This window comes from Stegastes partitus, unplaced genomic scaffold (genome assembly GCF_000690725.1).
Source record: "Stegastes partitus isolate 25-593 unplaced genomic scaffold, Stegastes_partitus-1.0.2 Scaffold263, whole genome shotgun sequence".
In the NCBI taxonomy this organism is placed as follows: Eukaryota; Metazoa; Chordata; class Actinopteri; family Pomacentridae; genus Stegastes; species Stegastes partitus.
In genome coordinates, this window is record NW_007577994.1 from 257,192 (window position 1) to 270,605 (window position 13,414).

Below are 13,414 nucleotides of genomic sequence, written 5' to 3' on the forward strand. Positions count from 1 at the left end.
AGGTGAGGGCGATTCATTTTATTGTCTATTTTACTCTAATTTGAACCATAATTTAAAAAAACGAACATCATAGTGTACTGGAAGAGAGGTAAAGCTCACGACTGGGACCGTAAGCTCAATAGGAAAATGTTTACTGAGGTAACAAACCAATGAGAAGTCGGTCATTTGTTCATCAACTTCTATACAAGCTTTGCAACCAGAGGAGTCGCCCCCTGCTGTTTGCTAGAAAGAATGCAGGTTTAAGGCACTTCTGCACTGGCTTGAACTTCACACTATCACTAATTGTCTCACTTATTTTATGTTAGGACTGAGTGACAAGCATGACTGAAGCCTGTTTGGTTCAAGGGATTTTTATTATTTTTTTAATCATAGGTGACCTCCACACCAACAGTAGACACAGATAAGAGAGAAACGGCAAACCCCAGGTCATCCAGGGGTCTCTGTGATTTCCAGGACTTGTGTTTATTTCTCTAAGCCATGTGTTCCAGTGATAATCAGTCAGACCTTCATGTTGGCTCCACCCTGAGCTCCGGTCCTGATTTTCAAGCCCGGTTGGCACCAAGTCTAGACATTATGGAAGGAGAGGGATCCAGGGTCTGAAGTCCCTGCTCCACGCTCCACCCCTGGTGTTCCTGATCTCCAGGTCTTTGTCCCCGGAACTTGCGCTCGCTCCTGGGTGTCCACCAGGGCTCTTTTTTTTTTCTCGCTCGCATCTGGATTCCAGTTACGACTTTAGCGAACAGTCCGGCGTCCTGTCCCCACACCAAACCACGGCCGCGCTCACTTTTCTGGAAAGAAAGCAAGAAAAAAAAAAAGGAAGACAAGAAGAAAAGCAACTTCTCTCCCGGCAACTTCCCCGCAGCCTGCCTGTCCTCCCGTGGTTCCAGCTTTTCGTCGAAGCAGCAGCAGCAGCAGCAGTGCGGCTCTGAGATTGTTGCCTCCAGTCTGAGAGAAAAGTTTTTGCGCGTTTGAAAAGTGCAGTTTTTGAAGCACCTCCGTGTTTTTGTCGCTTGAGTCTGGAACTCAGCATTTAGTGTAGCTGTTAGACGGACGTGTTTCGGTGTTTTTTGGGGGTTTTTTGTGTGTGTCCACTCGGAGCGGGTTTCGAGTGCTGGCCTCACAGCTGCTGTGAATGAAGTATCTGTTGAGCCGAAGGAACCAGCGCGTCTCCATGAGGAAGCTCAGCGTGGGAGTCGCTCAAACTTCGTCCTAGCTCACGCGCACCTGAACCAACTTAGATATATTTTTTACCTTCTTGCGCAGGTAGTTTTTTTTTTTTTTTTTAGTTTTAAAGTACAGAAAATGAAGACGCTCTTGGTGCTGTGTGTGGTTTGCACGCTGGTTGTGTTGTCCGCGTCGGGGACTGCGGAGCAAAAGTTGAAGAACTGTAACGAAGTTCGTGCTGCTTACAGCTCCAAAGGCTTCAACGTCAACGATGTGCCCAACAAAGGAATCAACGGTGAGTGCGTTTGTTATCTGCTTTTACACTCGTTTTTTTACCCTTTAACAGGGACCGTGGACCCCCACCCCCCCCAGTGGGTCTTGGAGAGGTCCGCCGGTGCTCAAAAAAAACAGGCTAACTTTTTAAGCTAGCAAAGTTAGCTTAAAGTCATGCTAGGGATAGTGTAAGCAAACAAAGTTAGCTTAAATTTTTCTAAGTGGCATTTTCCCTGCATTTATAGTGTGGGTTTTTAATAGCAATGTGTCTCAAAGTAAGGACCGTGGACCCCCCGTGGGTCTTGGAGAGGTCCCCCGGTGGTCAGAAAATTGGCTAATGATAGTTTTTTAAGCTAACAAGGTTAGTTTAAATTCATGCTGCGAATCGTGTAAGAGATTAAAGCAAAGTTAGCTTAATTTTTTTGCAAGTGACATTTTTCTCCCAGATTTGTAGTGTGGGTTTGGGCTGGTTTTACGCTCTTGATAGCAGTGAGTCTAAAAGTGTGGACCGTGGACCCTCTGTGAGTCACGGAGAGGTCTCCTGCTGGTCCTAAAGCAGGCAAACCAGAACTTTTTGAAGCTAGCAAAGTTAGCTTAAATTCTTGCTACTGACATTTGGAGTGTTTGTTTATAAAGGAGACTGCCTTTGGTCTGTCTTCATGCTCTTAATAGCAGCAGGTCCTAAAGTAGGGACATTGGACCCCCCTTTGGGTTTTGCAGAGGTCCCCTTGTGGTCAAAAACAGGCTAACGGTAACTTTTTAAGCTAGCAATGTTATCTTAAATTCATGCTAGGCACAGTGTAAGCAAAGTTATCTTAAAGTTTTTGCAAGTGGCATTTTCCCCCAGATTTGTCGTGTGGGTTTGGTCTAATTTAACGCTCTTAATAGCAGTGTGTCTCAAAGTAGGGACCGTGGACCCCCTTGTGGGTCTTTGAGAGGTCTCTTAGTGGCCCAAAGGCAGGTTAATGTAAACTTTTTAGGCTAGTAATGTTAGCTTAAATTCATTCTGTTAGCTTACAGAGGAGACAGTCAGCTAGCATTTTATGATACATTTTGAAAAAAAAGTTTTCCATGCAGTTTTCTGAAACAGAAAATGTTCTCAAATGTAGTGAAGTATAACAGTTCCTCACTTTAAATTATCGAGCTCTCACTTCAGACATGGAGACATGCTTTATTCATACAGGCATGCCTTAAAAAGTTATAGCACATTAGGTTTGGAGCAAGAAGCAGTGAAACATTTGGGGATGCATTCTTCAGACATACAGTATGTGCTGCTGGCAACACTTCACTGCTCCACTGGGCAAACACAGGCTTCATTTAGGAAATACTTGTAGGTAATTCATAACAATAAAGAGGTATAATCAACACACAGGCTCCGCTCCCCACTGAAAGAAGCCAGGCCCGTGTTTATTTCCAGGCTTCCTCAGGAGAGACTCCTATGGTTGTGAAGTGTAGGCAGCCGGCAGTGATTCAGTAAACAGGCCTGTTCATTGTGAGCAAGACCTATGGATTTTTTTTCCCCTCTTTCTCTCACTTTGTCAGTCTGATTTTGTGCTTTAAGCATGTTGAATTCTACATCTATCTTTTTTGCGCGACGAGATTTAACGCACCGTTGACACTTGCTTGGAAATGACTCATGTGTTAATAATCACAGAGGCGAGAAGGCAAATCATTGTTGCTAATCATGAGATAAACCCAAGTAATGGAAACTTATGCACGGGGGTGCTTTTACAGTAAAGGCTGGAGGAGAGCAGGGGAGAAGGGGGTTGGGGCTTGAAATTCCACTGTGCCCTGCATACTTTAACCATCCCCACCCCCTCTCATTTCCTTTTAATTTTTATGGTGGTTAAAATAAATGTGCAATATGTATTCAAAGCCCTAAATTCAGCCCAGTTTGGTTGCCTGTTTTGCAGCAGCTTCAGCATGAAGTTCTTGTATAAAATTACAGAAGTAGGTCATCCAGGCAGAGCTACTGTCTTTGTTTTTTTTTTGAAAATAATTTTTGACTTTATAATTAAGATAATCAGTATTTTTGCCACAACTGAAAGCCATTTTCTCCTTCACATATTTACTCACATTTTCATTTTCCCAGCATTATTTCTTCTGACGAGGGTGACCAATCTGTATGTGATCTCTGTTTTTTTTGTACTAAAAGCATTCTTGCGTTTTCCTTTCCATAGTCAGAGGATGTGTGGACTGTTTTTTTTGTTGTTACTGAGGCTGCAACTGCTCATTAGAATTGGATTTGGGTGTAACTGTCAAAGAGCTAAATTTTTCCCTCTGCGTTTCACATCAAGTCCTACAGGTCCTTTTGTTTTCTGCCTGTATGTCTTTGTGATGCTAAATGTCATTTAGAGGAGCCCAACATGTCCGCTGTGGTCAGATTTAATTGTCTTGCATCTCTGAGTTCTGAAAGACGGATGTGAACGAGGGCAGTGTTATTGTGCAGGTTTGTGTGCTATAAACACACGTGCCTTCTCCTTACAATAGGTTTCTGGTGTATGTCCTGGCTTCAGGCAGGGCCGACCTCGCTGGGCAGCTCTTTGTCATTGATAGAGACGGAGATAATTGATCCATAGAAAAGCAACAAGGTCTACTGTCATTAAAGAGAGCATCGGGGGTCCCCACATACAAAAGCCCCGTGCTCTTGAGATGTTTCACGTTGTTGGGAAGAAATGACTCCAGATGTGCAGTCTGGAGGAACTTCAGTGATGCTTGTCAAATCTTCACTTCTACACTTTGTTGTGGATCAAACTCTAAACTTTAATTCTGTCCTAAATCGAACACAGCCCGCGTTTAGATGGACTGGGTGTGAGGTTGCAGAAGGGTTAGCCCATTAATTACATGCACATGTGTAGCACATCATTTATCTCAACAGTTATTAGTGGAGAAAATGGTTCACTGGAAACTGTTGTTTCATTAATCAATCAACCTGTTTGTAGAAGGTAAAATATTCAACATAAATAAAACAATAGTGTTGTTACAAATCAGACCAGAGAGTTTGATCAGAGTATTGCTACTGGAATAGATATTCTTTTGCTTCAACTCTAACTGTGCTGAGTTATGTGGCAAAGAAGAAACACTTTAAAAACTAACACAGCCTTCTCCAGTTGTCACATACTTAGTTTCTGAAATGTTTACCTCCTTTGATACATTCTCCATAAATCACATTTGCAGAATAAGAGTCTTATTTGAAACGCAGGATTTAAAACTTGCCTTTTTTTTTTTTTTTTTAACCGCGAACATTCTGTGTTATTGTTGGCAGTGTGGAGATAAGAATGTTTGTTACCAGTGAAACTACTGACGGGCTCAGCTGAAGCCAGACTTGAGATTCAATAAAGATGTTTTAATGCAGTAAAAGTGAAATGGAAACCCTGATTGCTTCGGCGTAGACAGAATTAAGTGATACAGAGGAACAGCAGGCTCAGTTGGTAAATTCCTCGCTGATCCCATGGTATCAATCGTTTACCACTCACGTGGAAGCAGTTCAAGACCTCGTTTCCAAGTTTCTCGTCTGCTGGATGATGATTTGTTTAGGGTCTGTGGTTGAATACTTCGCTTAAATGGGAAATAAATTACGCTGACAGTCCTAATGATGACGGATAAATCATGTTGGTGATCATACAGAATGTAAATGGTGGTTTCGCTGTCTGAATCTATCTGCTAATAGTAGGTGCTGTTTATCTTTCTTAATAGTATTTGATACTGTGATAAACGATAAAAGGTATCTGCTGCACAGCTGTGACAAGGAGCAGCTGACAGTTAACTCTGACCAGACGGGTTCCTGTCATGTCAGAGGCTACTCTGGATGCTACGCTTTATAAAAAAAATAAAAAAAAGCAATCTGTTTTGGTTTACTCTGGCTGTCAGGCTTGATATCATGCTTCAGGTATGGGACAAGGGGAGAGATCAAAGACAAGAAGGTCTTTTCCCCTCCCTTCAGCACGTGGAACATCCCCTGTTCATAATCAGCTCAGAGCAATATGACTGAAACTTAAAGCGTGCATGACCTCAGCGCATTGGCCTCTCGGTGAGCTTGAGACGTTTCTGCAGTCTCACATTGTGAGGGCTCTTTCCCCCGTAGCCAGTGGCAGCATGCCCTGCATCATTACGGTTTGGGAAATAACAGGTTGTGCTATTGCTATGGGAGTCTGCAGATAAGATAAGAGCAGGGAACTGGGGCATACTCAGTCTGTGAGAGTTTTTATAGTTCAAAGACCAATATTTGAGTGGCTCTGCTCGGTGCAACAGCAGCTCAGTATTTTGACACTTGTAATAATTAACTATTAAACTATCAGCCAAGCGTCTCACTCGCCTCTCAAGGTCAGTCATAAAACAAACCGTTTTGCTTTAACCATTTGCAAGTCTTATCATTAACAAACACATCAGCGCTGCACTTTGTAATGAAGTCTGATTGCTTATTGAAAATCAGAGAGCTACTGCCTGTGAGCTGGTTTAATGCGCTGCCAAAAGGGAAGCCCTCGTAGCAGATGTGTGGCAGCTCGTAGAGACTCAAATGTTAGATTGTATAATTGGCGTACATTCTGATTATTTACTCTTATCTGTCCATGTTTTACATTCCCAGCTCCCTCCCGTCGGAGCAGTCTGGGATGTCAGGAGTCCAAAACCTGGTTGTTTATTGTTGGAAGGTTGTGCATGAAAGCCGCGACTGACATTCCAATAGAAATAGAAATGGTTTATGCTGTAGCTCTGACTGAATTACACATCACCAGTCAATTTTACAGTTCTTAGAAAAACCACAATGGCTTTAAAGGTATTGCTTGTGTAATCACGGCTGATATTGAGATCTTTATAAACAGGCCCAGAGTCTTTCCTGAAGGCAAATAATGTATGGAACGGCTAGAACAATGAAAGATAGTGTTGAAAATGTGGCTCTTTAAAAAGACAACTGTTTATCTGAATTTGTCCTCATTTAATAAGCAGCATACATTTTTTGTGTGTTTGACTTTGCACTTAGAAAACATTGTAAATGTAAGTTTGTACATTGGAATGTAGGCCAGTTAATTACAGGTTTTCTACCGTGGCAGTTGACGTTCACTCAAGATCATGTAAACACACATTTCTGTGACTTCCAGGTCCCACATTTGTAACTGTGGGCTACGTCTTTCAATCTTAAATCTCACCTTTGTTCTGTCTTAATTTGTACATGACAGAAGAACAACGTTTTAAGCCCAAACGGGTTTTTTTTTTGCAAGGTATAGCGGGATCAAACGGATTCAGGTGTGTCATTTAAGAAACTGTCTCTGGACCCACCCATAGGTGCGGTTACAAACGAAGGAAAATTCACACATGCACGTCTGACTCATGATAGTTTCAGGGAATTACTCATCAAAGCCATGTTTTGGTTTGGGTTAGATTTAGACTTGGTATAACATGAAACGTCATTTAAACCCATTGCAGTGCGAGCAAAGGCATAAAGTGTATACGTGTGTGTCTTAAATGTCTAATGTTAACACAACCTAATTTTTGTCCTCTTAGGAATAAGCTGCTCAAACATTAATATCAATAATTAGTGTGCAGAGAAAATGTGTGCAGATGGTTGAGTTCATACGAACACATTGCATTAAGGCCAACACATGCTTGGTAATCTTTGATAACATTCCCGAGCAGTGGACTCTGTCCAAGCACTTTCTTTTGACTTGTCCTTAACGCCTTTTTTGACCTCTTCTGAAAAGTAGTGTTCAAATAAGTGTTGATGTTTTGACATTCCAGTATTATTAGTATAATCTGAAATAACAAGATCCCTTCAGCCTCCACAGGTGACCTCAGCTTTTGTTTTGCCCACATTAGGTTACATGAGGATGTGAAGGCAGGACTGTGATGCACAGAATATTCTTTCTTTACACACACTGAATGCAAGGCTTGAAATCGTGCAGACCAAAGTTTGTGACAGGCTAATAAAGTGAGTAGGTTTGGATTGTGACTGCTGCGTTTCATCAGCGATCGATCAAATGCGGTGATAATGTGATGGTTCCTGTTGCTCTTTGCTCTGTGTATCTTCTCCCTAACTGCTCGGCGAGAAGTCCGTATAATTAGGTTTATGTGTCATGAGGATGCAGTTATGTGAACCAGGCTGGTCGTGACTTCGATCGACCAGATGGGGCCGAAGGAGGAAGGGAGGGTGGTTACACGTGCCTGCTAGCTGTTATCGGGTTCCTGCCCTCACAGCGTGGCAGCTCCGAGATAGGGGCTCTCGTGGCATCCTGTTCTGCCCTGCTAGCAGCGGCTCCTTATCGTTGCTTCCAAACAAATCAGCTCATCGCACCGTGCTAAAAAACATGTAGACTGTGCACGGGAGGAAAAACACGAGTGGTGGTATGGATCCTGTACCGTGGAAGAAATGATTTTGTCATTCCAGACCTGATTTAGTCCTTGGGCAGCTTTCTTCTTCAACAACTGTGGAATGTTAAGTTTCTCTCTTGGACTCATTTAGTATGCTTGGAGTGTTGCATCAATTCAATAGCAGTGTGTGAGCGCGTGTGTGTCGACTGAGCGTCCGTAATTCCATCTCTTTGCATCCTTTGCTGTGCCCCCCCCCTCCCCAAATGGCCAAGTGAGCGACAGATCAGTGGGGGGTGGATGCTCTGTGTGGGAACAATTGAGCACCCCCTTTTAGGCTGGCCTGCCTCCCCCTCCTCACCGCATTCCTCATCGGACCACCAAGACCTGCACACAGGAGCCCCGGAGCTGGGAACACACGGCAACAAAGAGAACGCCGGAGAGGCTGACTGAGGCATGCAGAGAAAGAGAGGGGATTTGACTGACAGGGAAAAGTTTTGTACCGGGGTCGAGTTGAATATCCAGGAGAAGCGGTGGGTTAAGCAGGAGCCAAAGACTGACCGTGTATGTGTGACACAGGCTTAGGGAATCTGGGGAGGTAACTGGATGCATGCATGCACTGTGAATCATCTTTGGCCAGCCATACAGACTTGCACATACTGCCTGCTCCTCTTAGTAATCCCTCTGAGCACACGTGTCTGTCCAACACAATGCAAGGTTTTAAACAGGGTTTTTTTTTTTTGTTTTTTAACCAAAAGGCCTCTCAGTACATTTTTGGCACCAGTGGCCACAGTTCAATTTGACTGTATCACTTGGAGGCTCTCTGCCTGATGCAAACTGTGAGAAATCCTGATCTGGCTTTGTGGTTTTCCGTATTTTGAGTTGAGGGGAGCGACCCCCTGAAATTCCTTGTTAACACATCCTGTTTGCACGCTGTTAAAAGTCGGCCGTCTCTTTTTCCTCCCCTCCGTCCCGACTGACATATCAGTTCGTTTTCTTCTCCCGCTGCTCGCTCTTTAGCAGCTCCTCTGGGAGGTTTTGTTTCATTCCTAGTCTTTCCTTTCTTCCTCATCCCTGGGTGATTTCCTTCCTCTTTCACAGGCAGTAGTGGTTTACTGGCACTTTCCTGCCTTTGCTGCGTTCAGCCCACCTTGCTCTTGTCTAGTCTACTTTTTACCTTTGTTGTTTTTCTCTGTGCAGAAAGGCTTTAAGATGAGCTGCATGCCAAAACTAAACCGGCGTCTCCCTACAGCTTTGATATCAGTTCTTACGAAAAGGGAGGCACCAGTAGCACTCTTTCCCCTTTGATGCCATGAACAGGAGAGGAGTTATAGGAGTTCACTATGTCACTATATAACATAAAAAGAGGCATACGAAATCCAAAAAGTACAAATCTGTCGACTAATGTGCCATGAGGTGACAATATGTCAAAACTGTGAACACACTAGCTGAGAAAATCTATCCTGAAACCCACAAATGCTTGTTTCAATATCAATTTAAGCGCTTTCAACCATTATGGGCCCGATATCGAATCCCTGTATGTCAGTGAGCTGTTATACGACAGCTACTCCTGCACTTCCTGCACGGTGGCTTTCAACACCTCAGCCCCTCTCCAACATTCGACTCCTCTGGCTGCTGAAGTTCTTCTGTGCATGTGATGCTTCGTGTTGTAATTTTTTTTGTCCCTCTGATATGTGAGCTCCCGTTCATCTTCTTTGTGTTGATCACCTCAGTGCTAATGTCACTCGGCCAGCTGTGAGGAGTGTGGCAAAGGGCCGCTGGCTGTGATCCCAAGCTGCAGGGGTGGAGTGTGAACCCCCTCGCCTGACACAACGAGACTCCACTCACTCACTGAAGTCATCTCATCAAGTAGCTGCCAGTGGGGGAGTGTGGTTATGATGTAGGTGTAACTCAACCAAGGTTAATTGATTTCCTATGAAGCCGCGGCGGGCTTGATGTCCGTGTTGATAGTCATGATCATCATTAGGATTTGTGTGACACGCCAGAGGCCTGTGTGGTTTGGGAGAGCGGCGAGGGAGCGAAGCCAGGGACTTGCCTGGGTGTTTGGGCTGAAACCCCAGTGCTGGGTGCAGGCCAGAGGAGCTGTAATCCCTGCTAATTACTCCCAAGGCCTGCATCAAGACTCCCACAGACAAGGCAGTCACTCACTTAGCTCACTTTTCCAAACTGAAGTTAGCTTAATAAGTTTCCTAATATTTACCCGATCCCTCTGTGTGCTGCTTGCTCTTGGATTTATTTTCATATAAATTATATTGTTTGAGATCAAAACTCTCGTCTTTTATTCTGTCAAACAGAAAGAAGGCAACAGGCGGGTCTTTGGCTGCTTCACACAGCTTTGTGAATTTGATGATTTGATGCCATGTGCTAAAAGCCGGTCATCAAACTCAAATTTTAAACATGAAGGGAACAACTGCCGACGTCCTGCTGGCTGAGGCCCGATAAGCGAGGGAGGAAAAAGCTCACACACATAAAAGCATCAAACACTTTGTTAAAGAACGGCTCTAAAGCTGCAAATCATTTGGTCAGTGTGTGATTTTTGCGGACAGAAAAATTAGCCGTCGTGTGGGAATGCAAAGAAGTTGCACCGAGGGTTGAGATACTGTGCATCTTTGGAATGCCAAGAAGTTTTGATTTATCCACACGTTCGGTGCATATCATCAGGGACAAGCTGAGCCATCCATGACTGAGGTCCATTAAACCATTGTACCGTAAGGTTTAGGCTTTCTGGTCCCTTTGACAGTCGGCGATGAGTGGTTCTCTTCCCACCGCCTCCGCCGGTGTCCAGTTTCGTAAGGCCCAACAGGTATATCAGAATCTTTGTTGCCCTTTTGTAGCTTTGAGCTTCCAGAAACCTGATCTTGTACCTGACCTCATTCTGCCTGGGGGGCTTCGCCGGGCCCCGTCCTGCCTCAACATCTGGTGGACTTCAGCTGCTTTTGGATGTCTGTTATAAACATTGTCAAAGAGCACCCTGTCCTTAGGTGGGGTTCTCAGCCTTTTACTGGCAACGATGAAACATATTGTTTGTGTGTCAAATCTTCTAAAAGCCCTCGTATTTTTCGCGAGAAATTGGATTTTTTGAATTCTTTTTATGTGGAATTGGAAGGAGGGATGTTTTGTGTGATCGGTTATCCGCAGCTTAAACAATGCGTGTCACAGGGCCGCAAACTGCTCTAAGCCTCCTTACATATTCTAGTGCGAGGCTCTCATGCAGTGTGTGAAGCACATCTTAAAGAGGACCTATTTGTACGCTCAACAGTAGTCCATTTCTCTGACAGCACAACAGTGTTTGCGCAGGGTCCCATGGTAAAGCACTTGGCCTTAAGTAAAGAATGTTTTTCATCTTCTCCTTTAAAGTCTGTTTTCATTTGTGTGCCATGAGTCAGTGGAAAGATGGAGGGCCGGTGTAGAGGGACAAGCCAGGAAGGTCTTTTGTGCCTCTTTTTTTTTTTTTTTCTCCCTCTTCCCTTGTGATAATCACGCTGTGCTGTAACTTGTTCTCTCCGTTTGTCTGCAAAACCTCTGCCTGTCTCTGCAAATCTTAAACATAACAGTCTCGCTCCCTCTTTCACTCGCTCGCGTTTCCTTTGCTCGTTCAACACACACACACACACACACACACACACACACACACACACACACACACACAGCGTACACGGACTGACAAAAGCATCAAGGTGGAAGCTGTTGTAAAAGCAGCAGGTCAAACACTGCAAATCTGCGGCTCATCAAAAGGCACATAGCCTGAAAGAAAGATGTGGAAAGGGTGAAAGATTAAGCTAGTTGTTAATGTGAATCATTGCCTCCAACTCCCACTGATAGATAATGCAGTTGTTGAGAAAAGATTCCTACAGTGACTGTAAGAGGGAAAGTTTCTTGATTTACTTGCTCGTGTTTTGCGCTGCGTTTCTTTTTATGTATATGTCTGTTCTGTGTACATAGCTTGACACAGATTGCCACGTCAGAAACCAGCTGGCTGAGCGGCGGGGCTTGCTCAGGACTTGAATGTCTGAATGGCAGTCAAGCCAATCACCAGTGGTTGATTTATTTACCAGATGGAAGTTAAACAAGTTGCAAAAAAGTTTGTGTGGAGCACGCAATGCAAGTTCCCGAAACTCCATCAGATCCTGAAACAAACCGCTTCTGTTTGAAGTATGAATTCCTCATAACTGTGCTAACATGAATCACGATTTCAGGCTCCTTCATGATTTCAGACAGAATTTGCAGTTGCAAGTGCTGTTAGTTCGACCTCTCTTTTTTTTTACTTCTGATTTTTCTTTGTAGATGTTTGTGTGTTTCTTGACCCCTGTCAGACTTCAGTGCTGCTTTTGGGCCAAACATTTCCCATCGAGTAGGAAAACTATGTTGTGCTTTTCTTAAAATGCCTGATGTAATGTGCAGCATTTGTTGAGATGTCTTTATTGGGCTTTTAATTGCTAACACCTGAACCTGGTGCAGCACAGTTGAATCAACAGCCTCCAACTCTCTCCCAAATTTCCATGCTGTTGTCAAGAGACTTTGTGGAAATAGTTTCACTCTTCAAACAAAATCTGCAATCAGAAGCTCTATTTACATCATTCCCATTTGTACACGCAAAGGTCAGGGATTCAAACACAGTCGTCCAGATTTTCTTTGACCACAGCAGAGTTTATATAAATCGTCCAGCAGGTGAACCTGGAGAGCAGCCCCACAGCAGCGCTTGGAATTTGGTTTCTGACTTGTTAAATGTACTCGGGGAAGTGCAGAAGCGAGCTGAATCCCTGACAAAGCAGTGACCTGGGAAGTGGTGTAGGCAGGGAGCTTTTGTGTGGGGAGACAAAGCCGGAGATGCAGGCCTGGGACGGCAGAGGGAAACAGACAGAGCGAGAGGCCGGGGCAATGTTGTGGAATCTCCCCAGGGGCTTCTGGGTAAATGTTCATGGATGACAGCGTTTTGGAATGTTCACAAATGGAGAGTTTTAATTGGCCTGAGGCCCCGACTGGTTTAGTAATCAGAAATGGACTCTGGTGGTAGAAGGCTCAGATTTATGGATCCCTGTGTGTGCTTTGTTTGTCAGAACGAGGGCCTTTTAGAAAATAATTCACCTTTTGGAGAAAATGTGGAAGATTTAGCACAGATTACCATTTTAATGTGACAATTCTTCACTACGAAGGGGAAATATGCAGCGGTAAGAGTTTTTCTGTGACAGTCAAGTGCAGTAGATGATGCAGCTGCAGTGAAGACTGTAATGAGCTCTGCAGCAGACAATCCCCTCTTTCTATTCATACGCGTGCCATGTGAAAAGCAAATTTTGGCAGTTTGCTGTTTTGACAGCTGTATTGGGAAAGCGATTTTAATTTCTGATTTATTTAAGGAAAAATCGTTTTACACAGATATCATCCAAAGCTCTGTGGCTGGTTGCGTAGCTCAAAATATTCACTCCAGAGAGTAGTCCTCTAAACCAGAACTTCCTGCCTCATAAATGGATGGCGAGCATTGTTCTAAGTGGAGTAAATCTCTCATCTCACAAGCACTGCTGGTGTTTCCCAAGCTCACCACTACTGAGGAGTTTCCTCCCAGTGGTACGTCCTTTTCCTTATGGATGCTGCTGATGGTTTATGTGACTGTTTGTCTGTGATAGCCTCGAGCGCTCTCTGGTTAATACTAAATCATGGG

General features: G+C 44.0%; 1 protein-coding gene across 1 annotated transcript in view; it reads left to right on the forward strand.

Moving 5' to 3' along the window:
• The first annotated feature begins 338 nt into the window (after window positions 1-338).
• The window catches only part of gpc4 (glypican 4), a 32,189-nt gene continuing 19,113 nt past the window's right edge, over window positions 339-13,414 (forward strand). The window contains exon 1 of the mRNA XM_008282189.1: window positions 339-1,459. Within this exon, the coding sequence (XP_008280411.1) occupies window positions 1,303-1,459 (157 nt within the window). The 5' untranslated portion in view covers window positions 339-1,302. The remainder of the gene's footprint in view (window positions 1,460-13,414) is intronic.